This window comes from Poromitra crassiceps (assembly GCF_964638095.1).
Source record: "Poromitra crassiceps genome assembly, chromosome: 10".
Classification (NCBI taxonomy): Eukaryota; Metazoa; Chordata; class Actinopteri; order Beryciformes; family Melamphaidae; genus Poromitra; species Poromitra crassiceps.
Window position 1 is genome coordinate 29,908,400 of NC_139631.1, and position 25,539 is coordinate 29,933,938.

The following is a 25,539-nucleotide window of genomic DNA, read 5'->3' on the forward strand; positions in this document are numbered from 1 at the left end:
TCTTTCTGTCCAGGAATAGCTGTCAAGATTGTTAAAAAAAAAACTGTCATGAATATAAACTAATTGTAACACAGAACATTCTTAAATGTACCATTTGGCTGTATTGTCACATGACAAGCTTAATGATTGTAAGCCGTTGCTGGCAGCATTTCAAACTTCATAGCATGTTTTTGTGTGGGAGGTTAAAGGATAAGTTCAGCCAAAAAAGAAAATTCTGTCATTATCTACTCACCCCCGTGCCGGTGGAAGGTCGGGGGAGGTTTTTTAGTCCACAAGACATTCGTGGAGTTTTCCAGGGAAACAGAGTTCCAGCATTCTCCTAAACAATTGCAGTGAATGGCGACCAACTTTTAAACGTAGCCTACCGTAAATTACATCTTTTCAAGTCAACTTGGCATTTCAGGGCTTCGGGAGACTTGGATTACGCCAGACGAACAGGTTTTTTTTTTTTTACACGTTTTAAACAGACCATTCACTTTAATTGTTTAGGAGAATGCTGTAACGGAAAACTCCATGAATGCTTTGTAGATTACTGTATTTTCATTTTTGGGTGAATTTATCCTTTAAGGGAACATAGCCATGTTCAGCAGGTAAAGTTGGATAAGAGAGAGAGAGCTCTGGTGGAGATGCTGTGCTGGGTGCTGCTGGGGTGTAGGTAGGTGCTGCTGCAGGGTGGGGTGTAGGTGCTGCTGCAGGGTGGGGTGTAGGTGCTGCTGGGGTGTAGGTAGGTGCTGCTGCAGGGTGGGGTGTAGGTGCTGCTGGGGTGTAGGTAGGTGCTGCTGCAGGGTGGGGTGAGGTACATGTAAGCTTGCCTGGCCACATTGAGGAGCTGTCACAGGGATGAAGGAGCACCCAGATGGTACATCCAAGCGGCCGCCCGACAGGCCCCCGAGGTGAGGGGCGTGGCCTGCACTCCAGTCATGCAGCTGGGTTGGTATGTCATCTGAACTTTCCTCCTACTTCTCACCCTCGCTGCTACACGTGCCTGCTTCTGCTACAACAACTGCCTCATACCTTCAGCGACAAGTCACACGTTGGATCGGCTACAAGTGTCTTGACACCTCAGACACAGAAGAGCAACTTAGGTGACTGAAAGGGAGATGGTTGCAATTTCACCGCAAATGCTAAACTGCAGTCCTCCTGATGCAAAACCCAGTTCAGAATATTTGCATAATACAAATGCTTGTTGTCATCATTCACGGTCACTGTGGGTGATAGGAGGAACTTCTCGTGGGATTCGAAATGTTGACATATGAATGATCACTGAATGGCATTTATTGAATGTTATCAGGAGAAAGACATTGTTTATTCATCAAACCAGTCAACTTTGGTCATTTAGCAACTTTAACATGTTGAGAATGCACATTATGACAATGACATGGAAAGGTTTCTGGTCTGTACGAAATAAATAGCACATTGCTCATTTACAGCTTGGCTGAAAACAAAAACAAAAGGGTTAATCTTCATATTGAAAAGGCATACAGATGAGTCGTGATACTCATGTACTCGCTAATTGCTCGACAAAAAAAAAAACGTTCTCCTTTTTTAAATAAAGCTTTTCAGTTTTAATATGTACCTTCAAGAGCCTGTTATAGTTAAATAAATAGAATGTTTTCCATTTTTAACATGCACATCCAATTTGCCTGGGGAAAGTATTTACACTTCACTGATCCTACTTGTCCACCAAATTCTCCGCCTTTTTTTTTCTCCTCTAAACAATTCTGTCTCACACGCAAACTCTCATACATACACAAATTTACAGTCACTCTTGCAGACATGCTGCACCTATTTACTATCGACACAATATCTAAACCTATTGAAAGTGATCAAAATGCTAACGCTGAACATGGAAACCCATGTAGTGTAGAGAAGAAACAGTCCAAACACCACATCTTAACCAGGGGGGCTTACAAAAGATTTAGTTTACAATTGATCATGCACTGTATAAACTCACTGTTATTTGGTTTTGAGACTGTGTGATCAGTGGCTTCAATATCGACTCATTTTCTTTAAGTGAACAAAGAAAGGGAGTAATATCTCCTGTGACAGATAAGCAATGCTACCAAATAATGTCTAACAATATTGAAGTCTTTTCCCCCGGAATCTTCCACTGTTCTACAACAGTGTTTTTTTTTACTATCTTTGAGTAAGCTTCCCGCACATAACCAGGAGCTACTGCCAGCAAGAAGTCGTTTCTTCTGTCATGTCCATATTAGTGTAGAAACTCCTGGCCATCCGGCGTCACGTTGAGATGGGCAGTTTATTTTCCGTGCTGGTGTTGGCACTCTTTCATGAGGCGAAGTACGAGTTCTGCATGGAGTAGAGCCGGTCGATGGGGTTCCCCACGCGGGCTTGCATGGAGTTGACTTCTGACGACGCCATGAAGCAGTCACTGAGGCTGGTTAAAGATGTGTCACTGTCTATGTCGTGGAATACAGAGTCGTTACCTGTGGAGAGAGGATTTGGAAATAGCAGTCGCGGTTTGGGAGAGTAGCGTTCACAACCACAAGAATGCTGCGTCGGCTGCCATCGGCAAGCAATCTGGTATCCGAGATTTACGACGGTGTTGCGAAATTATAATTACTAATAGTCACTTTGAGCAATTGCTATTGTGTGTCATCACAATTGTGAAAACTGTTTTGGATCATCAAAGCTCACTTTTTGCTAGCCTCCCTGGGACAATTGCGGTCTATGAGGGAGCATGTAATCCTCCTAACAGATCTGGTTAATAGCAACTGTTTACGCCTTTCATAAAACCTCAACGCGTTATTTCTCTGGAGGGAATAGTTAACTTTATTACACTCTGGATCTTAATGATAGTGTTGCACAAAATGGGGACACTGTGATGAGACATATCTTTTAATGCCTTGGCCAATATTGTTCTTTTCCCCAAACCAAAAGGAGAGTGATGAGACCGGGGATTTGGGTTCTTACCACCGAGAAGAACTAAATGGAAGCAAATTATAAGGGAGCTATGAACTTCAGGAAATGGTCCCTCTGGGACTTGTCGAGGACAGCACTCAGAAATGTGCTCTTCCAGTTACATCCTGTAGACGAACGCTTGATTGACTGATCTTTCCCTCCTCGTTTGCATCAGAATCCCTCGCTGAGTCGCACAGAAATCAAACACAGTTTGTTTCCATTGGGATACGTCATTTCACACAAGCCTCACTCAATATTCTGATCAGCGTTTATTACAAACTATCCACAATGACCGCATGCTTTTACCACCATTGGCAGCCATCGTGTAAAATAACAGTGCCTCAGAAGTGTGTGTGTGTGTGTGTGTGTGTGTGTGTGTGTGTGTGTGTGTGTGTGTGTGTGTGTGTGTGTGTGTGTGTGTGTGTGTGTGTGTGTGTGTGTGTGTGTGTGTGTGTGTGTGTGTGTGTGTGTGTGTGTGTGGGGAAGGGGGGGGTTGGGGGTTGGGGGTTAAAACCATATTTGATTTGAAAATGAACATCAAAACCCGACGTCTTACGAGTACGCTTGTGTTATCTCATGTGGGAGGAGGGGAAGCTGCTCGTACTCTCTGTGATCGGCTTTAGATCAGGGGGGCTGCGGCCTGAACACATGTCCCACACTGAGGAGCCATGAGGTTGATCAAGGGACAGGCATGTGCGTGTGTTTTTGGAGCTGGGGAATGGGGGGTAGGTGGAGGTGGTGGGATGCTCACCATATGGGTTCATGTGGTCTCCGGGCATCTGTGGGGGGGTGAGCCCCTGTTGGAAGGGGTCTGTGCTGTAGCCGTTCTGATCCATGGCGACCAGCTGCTGCTGTGGCGGGGCCAGCGGCGTGAAGGAGCTCATCATCCCCTCCATCCGATTGGACATCACCTCTGCAGGGGGCGGGCCGGCGAGACGAGACGAGGCGAGAGCACGCGGGGGAAACACCGCGCGGGAGAGAAGAAAACGCAAAACTTGTTTTATTCGGGTCGTAGAGTGGGATGAGTGTGCAGAATGTAAATTGCGGTGAAGCACAATGGATGCACACAGAGGAGATGGGGAGAAGTGGGGGGAAAACCATGACATGGATCATGACAGCGTGGTATAGTCTCGTCCCCCTTACTTGGCAGATTCTCATCCAAAGCAGGTAATCTTAGATCATCGCAATCTAAACTGAATGTAAATGTCTGTAGTTCTGGATTTTTCTGACCCTGTCATCATAACAGTATTAGCCGTGGTGATCTTTACATACTTGGCTGTCTTAGCTGTTGGCTAGACTGCAAACTGGTAATAATGAATAGCTTTGTAATGCTAACGCATCAGGCGAGACTGTTGTTTTGCGAGTTAGCTATGCACTGCGACTACCTGGGTTTGCCTGTGTGTGTCTGTCTATTAGTATTTCCACAGCCAACTCTTTAGTGTGGCCCAGAGCGAGTCTTCAAAAACACTGCTCTTGGCTCAGTGAGTGGTGAGTGGGACACACAGGCCTTGTGGCTTCGTCACTGCAGCCCAACCCCCTGCACTTTCCTTTGCAGTGGTGAGGCCTTGTGAAATGATGTCTGCCATTCATTCCGCTTGGCTTCCAAAAGTTTTCCCAACTCGTACTTTTGATGTGCAGCGCGCTCTTGTTTACGCAGTGACGTACTTCTGATGTATTATTCGCTGTTTACTACACGGCGAATGTGTGAACTCTGGTACATCTCCACCCTGGAGTAATTAAACTAAACTACCTGGCTACAGTAAAGACACGCAGCTCATAGTAATAACTAGGGCTTTAACAGCAGCACACAGTGTGAGAAACCCCACCGTGATTCAATGTTTCCAATGATGTTCCAGTTTAGCAGTGAACAAATAGAACTAATCATTTACAGCATCTGATTGGCCTGATGCAGACATTTACACTTACGAGTACGCTTCAAAGTACTTGTATAACGTAAGATATATGTATAATTTAGAAAAATGTGGGGGGAAATATATAAATTAAATATACTAGAGATATTGTGCGCTTCGCGCGGTCATTTCTAGCGTGCTCGCTCGCCTGCTCAACTGGTGAGCAATTGTGAGCCGTGCACCGCGCGGGAACCCCTCACCTCATAGTTGTGACATGTAAAATATACATAAATAATATATCAAATGTATTTAAAATAATTGCACTGCGAAACAGTATTGAGACAAAGGATCCTCTATTGTGTCGTGTGCAGAGTTGGTCGTACCTTGGCCAAGCCTTTGAGAATTCTGTTGTTCTTGTTGTTGCTGCTGTCTTCTTGCCAACTTCTTCATCTGAAAAGGAGTGAAAGCTGTGAGGAGGAGAGGAACTCCCAAAACTAACATGCACTCTCCTTAATTTGAAAAGGATGCTCCTCGCTGTTCACCCTTGAATGAACTGCATAAAACTGCACTTCATCGTCCAATATCAAAGCTCTTCACAGATAATCATCGGAAGAGAGGAGGGCGTAGACAACGTACGGGTGAGGTAGATTTGCAGCCCCTTGCACTTTAACTTTACTTTTGTGAGAGGAATGCGGCGATAAGTTTAATACACACATAGTTGTCGTGATTTATGAGTTGGATTCCTCTCCCTGCGAACGGGAGATGGAACTAGGCTGTTGTGTCTCGACACAAATGGCTAAATAAAAACAGGATTAATGCGTGTGAAGTGGTGGTGTTATTACAGTAACGCTCACCTTAGCTCTCTGGTTCTGGAACCACACCTGAACCACCCGGACGCTGAGTCCCGTCTCTGCGGCCAGCGTCTCCCTCACCTGAAGACACCCAGACAAAAGACTCCCAGCGTCAGACAAGGAAGACAACAACAACACTTCACAGCACATTGAAATCGTTTGTGTCCTTTACATAACTGGCGCCGGTCCAAATGGGCACTTTGCCTCTTTTCATTTGCTTTGATTCCAAATGAATGTTGAATTAATGCAGTGGTCTTTTTTGGACCTCCTTGCTTATTGCCTCTTCAAAGCCTTGCAGCGGGTAGCAGAGCGTGTTTTTCAGGGCCTATAGGTCTATACAGGCACTTCTCCTCTCTCAGTATGTCATTTGGTGCAGGCGGACTGCGTTACACCACTACCTCAGTTAACACAGACCAGAGTGCTGCTTGCCACTTCAAAGCGCAACTGTGAGGTGGGGGAGACTTTTTTGAATTTGAGAATTTTATTTGCGAAACTACTGTAGGGCTCGTGGTGTGCATTTAAATCGCCATGTGTCCATTACGCCCAGCACACACACACACACACACCCGGCCCGCGGATAGAAGATTCAGTGTTCAGAACAGAAGAGGAGGCAGCGATGTCTATCCAACGTGTAAAATGTGTTGTTGCCTCGCCACACGTCGACATGATCATATAAGTAGGGCTGCAACTGCAACGAGTATTTTCATGATTGATTCATCTAAATTATTTTCTCGACTAATCGATTCGTCGTTTGGTTTATAAAATGTCTCAAAATGGTGAAAAATGTCTATCACTTTTCCTCCAAAGCCCAAGATGACATCCTCAAATGTCTTCTTTTGTCCTGGCAGTCCACAACCCAAAGATAATCAGTTTACTGTCATAGAAGACTAAAGAAACGATAATTGTTGCAGCTAGTCTTACCTTTCTGCAGGGTTTGGAGGACACCTCAAAGGAGGCTTTGAAGGCCCGTCTCTGCTGAGTGGTCAGGATGGTGCGTGGTCTTTTGGGCCTCCTGGGATCCTTCCCATCATCGCCCTTCCCCTGGCCTCCTACGCCTTTCTCCGGCTTGATGTCCAACTCCTCATCGTCACTTTTCTCTGCAGAGAGAGTCATTTTTCTACACCATCAGCGTGGGTTTGAACTGACTACACCCCTTTAGTCAGTGACAGTCTGCTGATAAATATATTTTCGTTCTTCCCTTATTCCAGGAGATTCAGACACCACAAGTGCATAATCAAAGGAGACACATGTGTTTTTGATACTTTGTTATCAATTTGTTACAAAAAGAATAGGCCACATGCGCGATTAGGCTTACAGAAGTCTGTGGCGTTTGCTAGGAGAGTACAATGAAATATGCACATTTGTCATTGAACTGGACACTGTGTCACTTATAACTGATTGCTCTCAGCTTTGGCTGATTTACACAAAATCAATCTTTGATAAGGAATACTATATCTAGTACAACATGAAAAGGCACCACAAGATACATACAAGATGTGATTTTTTTCTCTCTCTCTATTTCAGACCTCATATAGTGACAACTTCTATAATGGATTGCTTCATTTTTACCGTCTATAGCAGGATATTACACTTTTGGGTAGTAAAATCTGTTGATTTTTTATGGCTCTATCCTACAATATGCCATTAAAACGATGTGATATATTGGCTTTGTTCGATTTCTGAGATGTTACATTAAAATCACAAAGTGTGTTCAGCTATCGCACAAAAAATAATAACATCTTCAATACTGGCCCAGAGCAATTCATTACTTAAAAGAATAATTATCATATTTGATGTGATGTTCATGGATTTCTTTGTACTGAGAGCAGTACAAAAACAAACCAAACTTGAATACATTGTTGGTTTTCTCGTAAAAGCCATACAAAATATCAGTGAAATTCAGCCACCATTAATGGTAAATGAATGAATTATAGGGTTGATTATTTCCTCATCCTCTTTTACAATGTCCCTCAGGCCAAAGGACCATCTAAACGTGAAAAAATGAAGTAAATACAAAAAAAACCAAACAGTAAGTATCCTTCAATCTGCGGCCTGCGAGACTGAAGAGCAGCATTCCCAAATCAGAACCAGCAGCACTGTTAATGAAGCCTAATGATGTGGGGCTCTAGCGACTGCGAGGAGATGACGGCTCAGTGTCTCGTGTCATCTGGTTCTGATATGTCTCGACATTTTCTCCACTAAGAAACCTACATTTCATCTGCCACATGCCGAGGTTAACCTCTGTTCATGTCAACATTCCCCCCCCCCCCCCCCCCCCCCCCCCCCATCTTGGATTTGGGAGCCGCGCAAACAAAAGACGTGCCTCTGTGATACACTGACACGGGACACAAGCGAACGAGCGAGGGAAGCAAAGCAAATATTCCCATGAGTTGACAAAAGTTGACACAGGCACAGATGCATTTGACAAATTCCCTTTTGTGCGTGTTTAAATGTGAGCCAGATGGGAGTGAACAGTGGGGCTTGGCGAGATGCCTCGTTGTGTGTGTGGAGGGGGCGGGGCTATAGGCGAGGAACACTCCAGCTGATAAGAGCGGAGGGGCAGCTTGGCTTGCTGCAGAAAGGCCCCAAATCCCTCTGTCACTCACCATGATACACTGATTTCATTCTTTCCAGCACCAGATCCTGCCCACGCATGGATAGCCATTAAGACAGGGTGGCTTCGGCTTGGCTCTGGTGCTGTTTCCACTTCCTACTGTATATCATAAACCTCGACGCTGCCGGCCCAAATTAGAATACTACAAAATCAGCCATCAAAACGCCGCAGATGGAGCCAACTTTAGAAGTCCCACTCTTTTACTGCCTGGACTGCAGCAAGCTACTCCTCCACATTGCTCTGTGTGTGTGTGTAGGGGAAATTCCCACCAAAAAATGAATGAGCCAGGAACCAGTTGAATGACATACACATGTTGTGTGTGACAATAGGGCTGCAATGAACGATTATTTTCAATGGCGATTAATCTGTCGATTATTTTCTCGTTTAATCGAATCGTTGTTTAGTCTCTAAAATGACAGAAAACGGTGAAAAATGTCGATCAGTGTTGCCCGAAGCCCAAGATGACATCCTCAAATGCCTGGTTTTATCCACAACCCCAACAATATTTTCCGTTTACTGTCCTAGAGGAGTAAAGAAACCAGAAAATATTCTCATTAAGAAGCTGGAATCAGAGAATTTCGATTTTCTTTTAATTACTCAAACCGATTAGTTGATTAACAAAATAGCTGCAGATTAATTTAATAGTTGACATGAATCGATTAATCATTGCAGCTCTATCTTGCAAGTAACCCAGATGAGTATAGATCCATGACGGAGGACTTCTATGGGGGCTCGCACTGTAGCGGTAATACAGCATAGAGAATACAACACCCTGGTGCCACACCATGGTAGCACCACCGTGTGGTTCTGACTCCTGTGTGAGAGAGGGCAGAGAGCTCACCTGAGTCTGAGTCATCGGGGCTGACGGAGCTGAGCAGGTCCTTCTCCCTCTCGTAGTCCACCTTGCAGAGCAGCTGACCCTCCTTCAGGACAAACTCGTCGCCTTTCCTCAGCTGCCGCTCGCACACGCAGCAGCAGAAGCAGTTCAGGTGGTAGACGCACTCCAGAGCGCGCATCACAAACTCCGTGGGGGCGATCTTCTCCATGCATCCACTGCACTTGGTCGCAAACAACCTATGGAAAAACGACCATATGGAGTTGTAGTGAGGACAAAGTAACGAGTTACATCAGAGGTTTTCAATGTGGGAGGCGGGCCTCCCTCCCCAGGGGGGCTCCAAGCAGTTTCAGGGGAGGCTCAGTGAATGGAAGTGAAAACATATTACATTAGTTATTATTTGTTATCAAAAGGAGATCACATAGAATAGCCTAAATGTGTGTGATTTGTTTAAAGAGATAGTTCAGAGATACAGTAGTTTGGGGGAATTTGACAGTTTTTCCCACTTCAATATTGTGATATGAGATTTTCGCCATCTCCGTGCAACAGTCTCTGACACGGGACAATTTTACCAAAATAAATCATTTTGAAGGAATGAAAGTCCTCTTCACCTTCTTTCCAACTGTGGTTGACGGACATGACCTCTGTTATATAGGTTCCTGAAGACCAATTCACTTAAAAAGTTTTCAACCATTTGGGACCCGTTTCTAGCCTACCTTCGACTCGACTCGACGAGGTTAGGGGTGATGGGTGACTCGCCTGGCTGGTTTCTCATGGACCCCTTGCGTGGGATCCCGGACACAATGTCTCTCACAAGCACTTAAGCACCTTATGTGGCTGGTAATCACATTGTAATATCGAATGTTGATAATATATGTATGTTATTTTTTCTTTTCTTTTCCTGTGTCTGAGTGTGTTCGTTTGTCTTGTCTGTGCTTTGTTCAGAAAATTGAAAATTAGATATATAAAAAATATATATATATTGTGATATGAGATTAGATATCGTCTTAGATTTTATATATGGCGATATGGCGTAAGTGTTGTCTTTTCCTGGTTTTAAAGGCTGCATTACAGTAAAGTGATATCATTTTATGAACTTACCAGACTGTTCTAGTGTTCTATTATTTGCCTTTATCCACTTAGTCATTATATCCACCACATTACTCATTGTGTAAATATTTTGTGAGAGCACCAATAGTCATCCCTACAATATTGTGGCAATATCGATATCGAGGTATTTGGTCAAAAAATATTGTGATATTTGATTCTGTCCGTATCGCCCAGCCATACATCTCACATGTGGCTTTCACTGTAAAAGCTGAACATTTAGCCCCCTTCATAGAAAATACTGAGATATATATATACTATATATACAGTATATATATATATATATATATATATATATATATATATATATATATATATATATATATATATATATGGCCATTCAGCTTAAAAATAGTGAGATATGCTTTTTGGTCCATATTGCCCCGACCTAGCTAGCTGTAGTCCTTTCCTAGATGTGTGGCTTTGTCGTTTTCCCCCCTTGACTTGTCCATCAGGGGGTTTTGATTAAGAGTCAAGTTGGCCGGCTGATCCTGTGGGCAGCCAAGGAGGTGATTCCTTTGACAGTAGCTCATCTGTTAAAATGTCTAGGGTGGACCCAGCCCTGCATCATCCCAACCCTGTTCAGTCATGGGCACCCAGACCCTCTCTCTCACACAGCTGAAAGAGACCCAGACCCTCTCTCTCTCACACAGCTGAAAGAGACCCAGACCCTCCCTCTCTCTCACACAGCTGAAAGAGACCCAGACCCTCTCTCTCTCACACAGCTGAAAGAGACCCAGACCCTCCCTCTCTCACACACACACAGCCGAAAGAGACCCAGACCCTCTCTCTCACACAGCTGAAAGAGACCCAGACCCTCCCTCTCTCTCACACAGCTGAAAGAGACCCAGACCCTATCTCTCTCACACAGCTGAAAGAGACCCATACCCTCTCTCACACAGCTGAAAGAGACCCATACCCTCTCTCTCACAGCTGAAAGAGACCCAGACCCTCTCTCACACAGCTGAAAGAGACCCAGACCCTCTCTCTCTCACACAGCTGAAAGAGACCCAGACCCTCTCTCTCACACAGCTGAAAGAGACCCATACCCTCTCTCTCACACAGCTGAAAGAGACCCAGACCCTCTCTCTCTCACACAGCTGAAAGAGACCCAGACCCTCTCTCTCTCACACAGCTGAAAGAGACCCAGACCCTCTCTCTCACACAGCTGAAAGAGACCCATACCCTCTCTCACAAACAGCTGAAAGAGACCCAGACCCTCTCTCACACACAGCTGAAAGAGACCCATACACTCTCTCTCACACAGCTGAAAGAGACCCAGACCCTCTCTCACACACAGCTGAAAGAGACCCAGACCCTCTCTCACACACACAGCTGAAAGAGACCCAGACCCTCTCTCACACACAGCTGAAAGAGACCCAGACCCTCTCTCACACACACAGCTGAAAGAGACCCATACCCTCCCTCTCTCTCTCTCACACACAGCTGAAAGAGACCCATACCCTCCCTCTCTCTCTCTCACACGCACACGCACACACACACACACACACACACACACACACACACACACACACACACACACACACACACACACACACACACAGCTGAAAGAGACACATACACTCTCTCTCACCCAGCTGAAAGAGAAGATGGGTCATTTTGTTCTGCTTAATGAAAGCACTGAGATTCAGCCAAAACCCTGATGATGCCAATCAAGTCCTCTGCTTACCACTTCTTTCAGATCCATATATTCTACACCAGCCCAGTCTCTCAACACAATTGTGACATTGCAATGTTGGTCCACAGGCGTGGCATTGATGTATGAGTGACTTCCTCATCTTTCAGCCGAGAGCCTTCCGACACGTCCCGTTTTTAACCGTAACCCAAACCATCCTTAACCAAGTTGTTTTAGTTGCCTAAACATAACCAACTGTTAGTTGCCTATACATAACAATGTTGTTTTCATTTGTGGGACGTTTTCAAATGAACCAACATTTGTTTTCAAATTCACGTGGAGATTCTACAATTATAGGCCCCCCCCCCCCCCCCCCCCCGTTATTGAGAAACTACAATTGCTTGGGCGATGGCGTGTTGTCTTCCAGCCATCAGACAGACAGCCTATCTGAGTGCTGATGATGATGATTCATCTCTCACTACTGGGGCTGCCTTGTGGTCTGTTCATATCTCATCTTACAGTCTAATATTATGCCTGGCTCTACTCCGCCGCCTCTATCTCACCATTTCCCAGACAACACCTCCATCTTCTTTTATCTCCTGTGAGGAAGATGTTTGCATTGTTTTATTGGTGGCTGAGAGGCATTTAATTCCTCCTCTTGTTGTTCAGAAGAAGCCACATTAAATGTGAGCAAGAAGTCGGGGCGTGTGGTTGATCTTGTCCAGCCGTAAAGCTGGATTTATTAGTGGCCTCTTTGTTTGCCCTGGTCTGGAAGACAGCTGGCAGCCGCCTATCTGTTTGTGGTGAACATCTATTTCATTGTGCAGGGCAGGCGGGCAGGCAGGCAGGGAGGCAGAGAGAGAGAGAGCAGCAATTGACATCATCTGCTGGTTCGGGACACAGGGATGAGCGATAGTGATGAATATAATGTGTAAATACGAGGATGGTTTTGTTATGGTAATATCGTTGTAGGTGCTGATTGAGTACTGATATGGTGTGCATGTGTTGTGTGCGTGTGCATGTGTATGTGTGTGTGTGTGTGTGTGTATGGCACGCAGCTCACTCCCGCAGCTGTATGCAATGGCGGAAACAAGTTAGTGTGGTTTTTGTTGCCGCCCGTGCTACAGCTTCCTAAAATAATTGCTCTGCTTTCTGCCCAGCAGATCGTTATCAGCACAGCATTGGTATAAGTCCAATTTCCATTGTTCAATTTCACATTCGCTATCTTAATTACATCGCAACAAATTGATAGGTAATTTTACCCGCTTCTAGATCGTGTTCATCGCTTATAATGAAAGAAATAGCAACGACCGTTAATCCCCGACACAGCAAACAGCAGCTCTAGCGCCTTATTTTGTTTTTCACTCTCGTGCAACAGCAAAACAACAGAGATATCAAAAACTGGCACTCGCGGGGTTAATAAAATCCTTTAATCTTGAATCTTATTACAATAAGTTAAGAAGATTATTATTCAACTATGGAAAAAGCTCAAGGATAATCCCTTGAAAAGGAAATTTTGGCATGTTTCTCAAACAAGCGGGCTTCGTGTTTAAGTGACCTGCCAACCTGGATTTATCTTCTAAACAATTCACCAACTTTGCTCACTGAGAAACTATCAAGACTGTTAAGAACACTCAGAAAATAATAATAATAATAATAATAATAACCTCTCATCGACTCGTACCTCTAAAGATAAACGGAAGATTCAAGGACCACAATTGTTTCCAATTTTCAAAGGGATTAGCCTGTTGCATGCTGGGATCGGGGGAAAAGGAGGTGATGAATCTGTCAAGATAGTTCCCAGCTCTAACTCTAATGTTTAGCTAATGACTGGCGGGCTTAGCCTAAGAAAGAGACCCCAAAAAGAAGCGGAGGAAATGACTTGTTAGCATGGTTTTGATATGTCCAGGATTCCGCATTCACCTACAAGCGCCTCTCTCAAATCTTCTCATCCAGATGAAAACATTCTCATTCAAGCCCCCGGTTTCCTTTCTTCCTTTTCCTTCGCCGAGTCTAATCTTGTAAGCCATTATTTTTCTATTTCCCCTCTCTGTCACTTTGCATTATTTTTGCCGCTGTAATTCCCATTCGTGCCTTCTGGAATCTTCCTGTCCTGCTTTTGTCCTCGGCTCTAATCCGGACTTTCGGCCTGTTTTCAGTCCCCGCTCCCCATTCTCAGCGGGGTTCAGATGGAATAGCCATGCATGACGCCCCTTCTATGGCAACCACACCTCCCCAGGAAGGCAACGGCGACTTTTCGGATGGGCAGAGAGGGCCTTTGAGAAGCTGGCAGCAGAAGTAAATCCTTCTCTAAGGAACAAGGAGAATTAGCAGGGAGCAGTGGACTAGGGATTTAACCCTACCCCTCTCCTTTGAAAAGGCACAGTCAGTCCCACTCCCGCGGCTCGCCACAATCAAACAGAGGAGGAGTGGGGAGGTGGCAGTGGGGAGAGCAGAACACAACTCCCTGAATGACACAAGCAGTGGATTGTGGAGGAGCCTAATCCTACTTTAATACCTTTCCAAGTTCAGCTGCTAAAGAATGCTCTTTAAAACAACACCGCTGTGTGAGCAGTGAAGGCTGACCAGGGGGAGGCACGCCATTCAACCTCCCTAACATTACCTGATTAGTGCATTGAGGCCCAGGCCATTGGGCCAGCATGCCAGCAGAAGACAGGGGGAGAAGGTGTAAATGATTATGCATTTATATATTTATATACTGTACATAATATATCAAAAATCACCACCTAATAAGCAGATCAACAACACGGGGGGCTCTGCTGGCATCCGGGGATGGCATTAGCCCCGAAAAGGAGGCTAGATTGTGGTGTAAGCTCTCTCCGTAAAGATCTGCTGGGACATCAGAGACGAGATGAAGGAGCTGTAGTTGTGACTGGAATCTGACTTAATGTGATTTAGGTGATCATATACCAGTCTGCGCCTCTGCTATTCTACTTGATCCCAGTGACCCATCGCGCAAAGGCGTGTATCGCCTTCAAATCCACTTTCCTGGGCCCTCAGCATTTCAACCGCTCGGAGTAATACGACTCCCACTGACGCAGGAGCAGGTCAACATTGGGGTGATCAGCACCTACGCTTGTCTGTTTATAAAGGACAGGGAGAGAGGGGGAGAGAGAGAGAGAGAGAGAGAGAGAGAGAGAGAGAGAGAGAGAGGGAGGTAGGGAGGGGACAGAGAGGGAGAGAGAGCGAGCCACTAAAGGAGAGACCACCAAACTCATGTCCCGTCTCTCGCTTGCCTCCTCCCACACCTGAGCGCACAGATCAAGTGAGGAGACCCTCCTGAGTGGATCAATGAGCACATCTCAAGCAGAGAAGTGTCAATATTGACCCGGGCCTCCCCAGAACCACCCGGGCCTCCCCAGAACCACACTCATAAATGAGGAAAAAAGGTGCCCATCTCAGCACATAGCTCTCTCCCAAAGGAATCATTATGTCCTTCTGTTTAATCCTATGTCCACGTAATCCCCTCGTCTGTTCCCTCCTACGTTATCGATGGTCGTCTCGGAGAGAATCTCTCTGCCTCTGCTTGACAGATCGCATCACACCGCTGAGGCTTGTAAAGGCTGTTGTGTTTTTAGTAAAAAATAAATAAATAAATAAAAAATAGCATTATTAAGAAGACCAAGCTGTTGGACCGGCAGTGATTTCGTCTGATGAACACTTCAGCTGAGCCAAGTGCAGCTGAGAGACTTTGGGTCTCTCTCCTGGTCTCTCTTTCCCCCTCTTTCATGGCACTTTGGGAGAAGTATGCACCATCCCTTTGAACAGATTATAGGCAACTTAAAGTGTGACAACATCTTAAGCTTTCGCCACATGGTGCCAATGATTTCCCCTCTACAGACATTACATTTAATGCTTCTGCCATAGTGATAAGGATCAGGAAGACTGGGTGGGATAAAAGAGAGAGCCCGAAGAATGAACGCCGGGTAAGGGCGGGCGGGAAGGGGGGGTATGGAGATGCTTATGGCGCTTGATAATCATGCTACATTTAGCAACACGTGCAACAGTCTCACCTACTCCCCTGCGCTATTGAACAACACTCAGAGCAATACCATAACAATTTAGGGAAGAATAGGCCGGGCTATTATGTCACCGCATCCCTTCAAAGACAGAGGGGATGAGGATTATCCAGGCAGCAGCTGTAAGCTATTACTTTGAAGATGGGCTGTGGTGTTGGGGCAGGAAACCTGTGGCCATGCCAATCACATGAGGCCTGCGAGACAGGTCAGCCAATCACATGAGGCCTGCGAGGCAGGTCAGCCAATCACACGAAGGCCTGCGAGGCAGGTCAGACAAAGGCCTCCGGGCAGAACCCAGGGCATGTGGAGCAATCGGTCAAGCGCGCGCGCTTGATACTTCCTGATTTACTGCATGCTACGTCTCCGATCTGTCTTTCCTCTGCTGCTGGCCGTCTGTCTGCTACACTCCCAACTCATCGTCAGCTTCAGATTTGAAAGTTTGGTCTGCTTTTGAAATAGAGGATGTTTTCCCGAAATATAAAAAATAATAATTTCAATTTTACCCATTTTAACCCAATTTAAATGTCCTATTGATATATTTTTTATGTAGACGAATAATTTTTGGATTTCTTTTAAATAATAACAACAACAACAACAACAACAACAATAAGAAGAAGAATAGTAATAGTAATAATAATAACAATAAATCAATCGATGATACATCCACTGAGATTTTAGAAAGGTATGGAATAAAAGTATCACTTAGCCTAAATATATAAAAATGTTGACGGGTCCGAAATGAATGTTCTGTTTATGTCTGTGTAGCATTTCTGAGGTTGTTGATATTTTTTTTTAATTCTTGAATCTACAGGCCATAGGCCTAAACAAGACTATACTGTAGTAGGTTCTGTTTCCGAGCAACAGCCATGTTGTGATGTGAATGCAGTGGAAGGGGGGAGGGGGAGTGCAACATCTAGAATGTTATCAACGTTGAATGTTATCAGTAGCACCTTTAAAGTAGAGCTGTTTATAGAACTATATTCCACAATGAACTCATTGTTGTCCAAAATCTCAGGTGGAACCTTATAAATCCAATATCTGCTTGTTGTCTGGAAAAGAGGCAGCAGATGTCCTCAGCTGTTTAACAGTCCCTTCTAAGCTCCCTGACACACCTTATGTGAAATTGGCTCAGAGCAACAGCATCAATAGCTTCAGTAAGTGTGGATGCAAGCTAAAGAGGAAAAACATTTGATGGCCAGATGTTTCACTACATCCAGATGAATGAAGGCGAAACCTTTTCAACTTCATCCCGACATTATGAAAATTACTTTGCTATGTAGCTCTGGCCCTGCTGTCCTCTCTAGATACGGCACACCTTGCACGCTGACCACACTGCTCTAAAAATAGCATCCTGAAATGAGCTGATACAAGTGTTTAATTGCTTGCAGATGGGGCTGAGGTAAAAGCAGATATAATAACATGCAATGGAATGGGATTATTATAACACACAAGTAAACACAATCAGCCTAAACATGTTTCTAATTAATTAAAACAAAATGAACTAATTAAAAGGACATTAAAACCAACTTTCCTCAACAGTTAAGACACCGAGTGCAATATTGAAAAGTACAGTATACGAAATGGTACCGATAGTGCGGTGTGCATAAGTGATCTCAGCAACTGACCCGGTTTCATGGTATCAGCACTTCTCTTTGGAGCACAGATTCATGGAAAGTAATGAAGGCAAATAGAAAGTGCCATCCTTCTGGTCCCGAGGGCCGGCTCCAGTCAGCTCTAAAAGCTGCTTAATCACCATCCCGCGCTTACTACATTAGCATAATAATGGCCTTTAAATTGAGGCTCTTTGTTTTTTAATTAAACTCCCAGCAGGTAAAAGTAAAACACATTAACGGGAGATGTGTACACCACTAATGGCCCAAAGGCGCCGTCTTCATCACCGAGCTGTGGCCACGGGCTCCTGCTTGTTTCCCCGCGCCGCAACCGGCTGCCCGCGAGCTCACCGGAGACCAATGAGACGAGCTGATTGCTCTTGGCATTGCACAAACGGCAAAGATAGTAGCAGAGGAGACGCGTGTTAGTGTGTGCACCTGCCCTACATTACAAACAGAACACACATACTGTACTAGTGGTCCAATAGAACCACGCTGTGCATGTGAAAAGACAGAAGTCTGAACTAAAGGAGGGTTTCCAGGATCATCTTATCTGGGGCTGGGATAAAAAATATATATATATATTGATATCAAATCGATATTCATTTGAAGGAACTGATATCGATTCATGAATCCCAATATTGATCTTTTAATATAATGCTTTTTCCCATGGATGCTTGAAGCTTTAACCTCAGTGGACTCCCGTGGTTTGGTTCTTAGATCTCGTAAACAGCTGTAAACATTAATATTTTTTTTAATAATGCACCAACTTAGAGGGTTCCTTCTACAATTTACAGCATTAGTTCTTTGATAATCTCTTTCACATCCAAGCAAAATTGGTATTGTAACTGAAATATCGATATCGAATTGTATCGTATTGAATCAGAGATCAAATCGAATCGGGACCCTGTGTATCGGAATCATATTGAATGGGGAAATCAGTGGCTATACCTGGCCCTAAGGGTTTCCTGGGTCATCTTATCCCACACGTCCCCTTCTGTCAAAACAAACACGGCCATCTTGATTTCTATGGCTATGAGCTGCTCTGTGCTGGAATGTGCAGCTCTTCAGACGAGACAGACAGCCAGGCGTATCTAGGTACAGTAACGCTGTATCACCCAGACAGACAGCCAGGCGTATCTAGGTACAGTAACGCTGTATCACACAGCTGCACAAAGAAATCCTAACCCGCAAGTCGTTATTCAAATGATCTCATTCCGGTGGCTGTGTGTTTTACAGATTAGCCCAAGCGGTGAAATACAGTTTAGCGTATCGCCGTGTGTATACGCCAACAGATCTATATAAATCAATATCCTCCTTATAAAACATGCAAATATTGTCAATAAATCTTGCGTTCGCGTTTGACTACCTTCCAGCTTTATATTGCCACTGTGCTATTTAACAGGTGGGAGTTGCTGTGGCTCAGGTTGATATCATATGCATATCATATGCAAACAAGAGGCTTGATATGGGAATATTTGTGTCATATTGATACTGATGTAAAGCCCAGATAGGGTACTTCTGCTACACGATGCGTTGTCAGTCAAAGGTCTGTTCCCCCCCCCCCCCCCCCCCTACAATACCGTGTGTTTGTGCAAAATGCCAAAGGCAGCAGGCGCGTGCCGAGGATGGTGTCGCAGCGTCACGTGACCCCCTTGCTTCTGCTTCACATGTACCTGCTAAATGAGTCTCAGTCTGATCCAGGAAAACAGCCTCCCTCTCTGCAGAACAGCCTCCCTCTCTGCATGCTGGATGGAAAGAATTTGCCTCCCCGAGCCACACAGGTAGAACAAAGCCGGCACGGTGAAAGGACAGTACAGTGGGCAGCAGAGGAGGCTAAGTACACAGCTAAATAGAGGAGTAAGCAGGCAAGCACACATGATGCTGTTTGGACAGCTGCTGTCCGGGAGTATGTAAAATGAACGCAACGTCACATTTAGACTCACTTCTTTCGAGCCCCAGAACAAACAATACGGGGCCACACTCACTCTGAGCAACGAGTGAGAAAATCAGGAGAAATGGCGACGTATGGTTTTCTCTGGGTTTTCGTCCCGCATATCTTTACCCGTTTTCAGAGCGGCCCGGGTTGATCCTTAACCAAATAAACGAGGAGACTGTGAATTACAAGGCGGTTATAAAGTGCCTCGGCTCTGCCTCTTGTCACTTAGGCCGGCCCCAGTAAGCCAAGCTGTTTGCAAGGGCCATCTCTGCTGGAGACGTGACATCTTTACAACACGCACTCTCTAAAAGCACGGAGTCGAGAACAGAGAGAGGCCCGGGCAGCTCCCATTAAAAGCCACTGTAAATTCCTCTGCACCCATTTTATATTTTTTAATAATTCTATCGCCCGGGCGCTCTCTTTCGTCTGCCCCTTCCAAGCTAATCTAGCTGAGGTGGAGCAGAGCCCGCCATTAAGGAGCTCGGGCCTGCTCCGCGCAGCACATCGCCGCTGATTGCTGCTTCTGCGAGAGCCAGGGAAGCAGAGAGAGTGATGGCTACAATACGTCTAATGGCTATCACATGTTATGGAGCTATGGCTGCCTATAACTGTCCACAGATACAGCGTTTCTGTATTTTTATTTTCTATTTTTTTTATGAGAGGGGCTCTAAGATTGCGCGCGCGTGTGTGTGTGTGTGTGTGTGTGTGTGTGTGTGTGTGTGGCGGGGGGGGGGGTACACTACGAGTCATAGTGCTTACATCACCTCTGGAGAAATGAAAACAACCACGATCTGGTGTCCGGGCAATCCAATAGCAAATCTTTCATTGAAATAACGGCAATATAAATGTTCTATTGCAGTGGAAAAAGTAGGAGTCTCAACCAGTGGCTGGGATAGTTTACTCGCTCCGCAGTAAGAAAATAAATGTGCTCATCTCTTTCAGATTCGGCGCGCGAAATGGTTAAAACACAACATTTGGATTGGAGGGACTTTATAATTACTGTTGACCCGGAGGTTGTGGGTCTAAGACATAAAACAAACAGTAATATGAGGTGTTCTAAAGCACAAGTCTGCAAATATGCAAAGACAGGGTCTGGTGGAGAGCATCACGCGTTGGGCTCCTTCTCTCAGCTCTAATCTGTGGGCCTACACAATATTAAGACGGCTTTGGAGCCACTTGTGACCCAGCTGTGCACTAATGAAAAATTCCACAGCTCCGTGCAGAGGCCAATGGAGCTTGACCCCTCTCCACCCCGAACCAGCCAATGTCCATCTTGAGGAGTTTACCAGGGCTGAAAGATAGTGGATTAATAGGTAGCGAAGGAGAAAGACACACAATCTGGGGGAAAGAAGGCGAAAAAAGCCCTTCTGTGAGACCCCCCCCTTCCCTCCCCGTCTTCCGCCGATCTTTAGTATCGGTGTGAAGTAAAGTGTTTGCCCAGGTCTTAATGGGCAGAGATGATCTGGAGATCTTTGTGATGGAGGCTGGGTCCATGAGAGAGGCTCTGTTTACCTAATGGAGATTCAGTCTAAGCCCAAAATTAGTTTGGGGGAGAAGAATGCGAGGCGACCAGGACTTAGGACTTGTTCACAAGATCCGGATTCATTTGTTTGTGATCCTGCTTTGCCAGCGCCCTTGATTCTCTGTGTCTTTACCAACACAGCGGCCTTAAGCCTGACTAGCCTTGTCTTTGGACTTAATATTATCAGTCTATCTTAAGTCTGACTAGCCTCGTCTTTGGACTTAATATTATCAGTCTATCTTAAGTCTGACTAGCCTCGTCTTTGGACTTAATATTATCAGTCTATCTTAAGTCTGACTAGCCTCGTCTTTGGACTTAATATTATCAGTCTATCTTAAGTCTGACTAGCCTCGTCTTTGGACTTAATATTATCAGTCTATCTTAACACGTTCACTGCCATTGACGAGATATCTCGGCTTACAGAATCCAACGGTTCACTGCCAATGACGAGATATCTCGGCTTAAAAAAATATATTTTTTTTGATGGTGGGACGTGGATCAACGCTCCCCACGTCTCCTATAAAAATATTGGAGTCAGCGAACGTGTACAACCCATTCCACGGACCCACTAAGTGGCGACAGTGCTCTCCACACTAGGAAAAGCAGAGCCAAAACTGTAGGGTAACGCGCGAGGAAACCATTCTCTACTGTAAAATGGATTGGCGAAAACGCTTTCACTTTCGCGCATTATCGCGCTGGGAGCTGGCGGTGGGGGATTCCAAAAATAGACTGGGTGGAAAACACACTTTGAAACACGCAGCATAAAGCCTAGAATCGCACAAAGCTTCATCAAAGCTCTCAAACCCAAGAAACAAGTGAGCCCTATCCACACTCGCTGCCAGGGAGGGAGGCTGCTCAAACTCGCAGCAGCAGCAGCAGCAGCAGAACACTCGCTTGTGACAAACGCTGCTGAAAGCCACCAGACACGCCCACGGAGGGAGGAGTTTGAAGGAGAGGGCGTTCAGAACTATATTGTTTAGATGTCTGATCTCTCACTGATGCCAAAAATAAATGGTTAAAGTGACTGTTCTGCCTGTTTGATTGAATTTCACAAAACTGCGATTATCTCAGCTTTCACTCTCAGACGCTGAAACCATGCTGTACTCAACGGCTAATATCTACATAACTACTAACTCTACAAACTAACTCTTTTAGACAGAGAAAGCACACATTCTATTAGTACTTTTGTGAACTTTGTGTTCACAAAGTCCAAGCAGAAAATAATCCTCGGCTCTTGTAAAATGAGCCAGAATCCTCAAAAAAACCCTCTGGCAGAACCTACCTACAGTAAAAAAAAAAAGGCTGGCAGTGAATGTGTTAAGTCTGACTAGCCTCGTCTCTGGACTTAATATTATCAGTCTATCTTAAGTCTGACTAGCCTCGTCTTTGGACTTAATATTACATGTATCAGTCTATCATAAGTCTGACTAGCCTCGTCTTTGGACTTAATATTATCAGTCTATCTTAAGTCTGACTAGCCTCGTCTTTGGACTTACCATTATCAGTCTATCTTAAGTCTGACTAGCCTCGTCTTTGGACTTAATATTACATGTATCAGTCTATCATAAGTCTGACTAGCCTCGTCTTTGGACTTAATATTATCAGTCTATCTTAAGTCTGACTAGTTTCGTCTCTGGACTTAATATTATCAGTCTATCTTAAGTCCGACTAGCTTCGTCTTTGGACTTAATATTATCAGTCTATCTTAAGTCCGACTCTTGGCAGTCAGCAGGCAAGGTTGGTGATATGTTTGATGTTTGATATTTTAGACTAATGTATACCTACATGGACGCTATATAACTACTCATGACAGACAATAAGAAACAATAGCTTATAGCCTACAGTAAGGATGTATGTGTTTTGGTCTAGTCTGTCTTTCATTATCATCTGGCCTTTTAAACGTATTTATCCAATTTATAATATAATTTAAAGAAACCCCCCCCCCCCCCCCCCCCACACACACACACACACACACACACATACAGATAACGTCATTCGCTAGCAAAGAAACCAAAACGAGAGAGGAAAAATTAAAATAGCCAAGAAAATTGGCTATTTTATAAAAGGAGATTGTTGGGGGGAAGGGCACCACCACCAACAACAAATAGTGCATGGCATGCACAGTCACAATATTCATCACATTTAGCAACAACTACAACATCAGATATGGCTGAGGGGGATTTGGCCTTATAGTCAGAAGATGGTGGTGTTTGAAGGACTATGGTAGGATTCATTCATTAAACAGGGTTAATAAATATCTCAATTTAAAAACTTAAATTCTCTTCAGGATGGACAACCATAGTTGCTCTATCCAGAAGTATCCAAATCACAAACCATCTCAAATCTCCACATGCATTCAAAGATGAAACCACCCAAAAGAACCTTGAGGGAGTAGACTAGAGAGCTTAATTGGAGGAGAGTGAGAGAAAATGAAAGAAGAAAAAGCAAATAAAACAGTGCTATTGAAAGACAGGAGCCAGGGGCCATGGGATTAACATTCAGATTAGCATCCAGATCATATTATTTGAATTTCTGATCAGCAATCCTCTTCAAAGAGCTAAATCCCAAGATTAGCAGGTGTTATGCTAAAAAGCTGTTCTTTCTTTTTGCCGGAACGTAGTTACACTAGCCAAACAAATATGTCTTTGAGTGTGAAGGGCTGGCATGGATGTATGGCTGTAACCATAGCGACTGAATGGTAGTTAGGAGCCTTGGAGAGGGGTGCAGTGTTGGAATGTGTCAAACAGACAGAGGGGCGCACACACACCGCAGAGCAAACCAAAAACCCGCTGTTTCACTAAAAACCATCCGCGACATTACTGAGACCACCTACAAATACCACGGATCTCTGGGTCCAGAGGCAAAGAAAGGGTCATTTTGCATCTTTTTTTTTTTCTTCCATGCATGCTTTTCCAACTGCCTTGATTTCAGAATGGCCGACCAACATAAAAGTGATTTATATCGGAAGAATTTGGAAAAGGAGAAAAAGGGGGAAAGAAAACATAAAACTGCATGGAAGAATCACGCTGTGTTATCATTGTTATATCGGAAATATGTAAAACAAAACATTACTCTTATTGTTACCTGAACAACACCTACAATACATAACACAAAGTTTGTGTGGGTGATTTCATCAATGCCACCCATAACATAAATTCCACCAGAGGAACAAATAACCAGAAAAGAACAATAAATTAATTGTCTGGATTTCTGATACTTGCTGAAACTTGCATTGTGTGTGTGTGTGTGTGTGTGTGTGTGTGTGTGTGTGTGTGTGTGTGTGTGTGGTTTTTTGTGTGTGCGTTTAATCTTGAAAGGGATTTTCTCTCCATGTTACCAGCTAATGTTACCGTGAAACTATTTTGTTCGTGTCTTAAAGTATTCAAGCATGCATTTTGCCCCAGGAGGTCTGGCAAAGGAGTTGTCTGATGCCCTTTCTGGTCTCTCTCTCTCTCTCTCTCTTTCCCACACACAGACACACAGACACACACACCGAGCATTTCTCTGTCATGTGGTTGGCGGAGTGTATAATCTCATCTCTCCAGCTGGAAGGGAACAGGTTCGACAAAATTCCCTCTTCTCCACGTGGAGCCTCTGAGGCACAGAATGGAACGGCGATGCATGGCACAGCACGTCTGGTCTCTCCACAACCCCGAACCCAGCCCTCCAACTGACATTCTATCTGCACGGCCCTCCGGCGCTTACCTCAAGTCAACTCGGTGGTCTAACCATGGGCCCTCTGCTGATCGCATTATGACCCCTAACAGACGCTTGCCCCCCCTAATTCAAACCCACAACTGCATTATGACCCCTAACAGAGACGCTTGCCCCCCCTAATTCAAACCCACAACTGCATTATGACCCCTAACAGAGACGCTTGCCCGCCCTAATTCAAACCCACAACTGCATTATGACCCCTAACAGAGACGCTTGCCCCCCCTAATTCAAACCCACAACTGCATTATGACCCCTAACAGAGACGCTTGCCCCCCCACTTCAAACCCACAACTGCATTATGACCCCTAACAGAGACGCTTGCCCCCCCACTTCAAACCCACAACTGCATTATGACCCCTAACAGAGACGCTTGCCCCCCCACTTCAAACCCACAACTGCATTATGACCCCTAACAGAGACGCTTGCACCCCCACTTCAAACCCACAACTGCATTATGACCCCTAACAGAGACGCTTGCCCCCCCACTTCAAACCCACAACTGCATTATGACCCCTAACAGAGACGCTTGCCCCCCCACTTCAAACCCACAACTGCATTATGACCCCTAACAGAGACGCTTGCCCCCCCACTTCAAACCCACAACTGCATTATGACCCCTAACAGAGACGCTTGCCCCCCCTAATTCAAACCCACAACTGCATTATGACCCCTAATAGAGACGCTTGCCCCCCCTAATTCAAACCCACAACTGCATTATGACCCCTAATAGAGACGCTTGCCCCCCCTAATTCAAACCCACAACTGCATTATGACCCCTAATAGAGACGCTTGCCCCCCCTAATTCAAACCCACAACTGCATTATGACCCCTAACAGAGACGCTTGCACCCCCACTTCAAACCCACAACTGCATTATGACCCCTAACAGAGACGCTT

At 45.0% G+C, this 25,539-nt stretch overlaps 1 protein-coding gene across 3 annotated transcripts in view; it reads right to left on the bottom strand.

Moving 5' to 3' along the window:
* Window positions 1-2,289: 2,289 nt before the first annotated feature.
* The window catches only part of lmx1bb (LIM homeobox transcription factor 1, beta b), a gene marked incomplete at both ends in the record, with an annotated part of 60,956 nt that continues 37,706 nt past the window's right edge, over window positions 2,290-25,539 (bottom strand). For 2 of the 3 annotated variants that reach the window (XM_083644998.1, XM_083644996.1), the window contains 6 exons: window positions 2,290-2,447; window positions 3,674-3,835; window positions 5,156-5,222; window positions 5,627-5,704; window positions 6,545-6,720; window positions 9,079-9,311. In XM_083644998.1, coding sequence (XP_083501124.1) covers window positions 2,290-2,447; window positions 3,674-3,835; window positions 5,156-5,222; window positions 5,627-5,704; window positions 6,545-6,720; window positions 9,079-9,311 — 874 coding nt within the window. Of the gene's footprint in view, window positions 2,448-3,673; window positions 3,836-5,122; window positions 5,223-5,626; window positions 5,705-6,544; window positions 6,721-9,078; window positions 9,312-25,539 lie in introns of all 3 variants that reach the window. The other variant, XM_083644997.1, reaches the window with a different exon arrangement.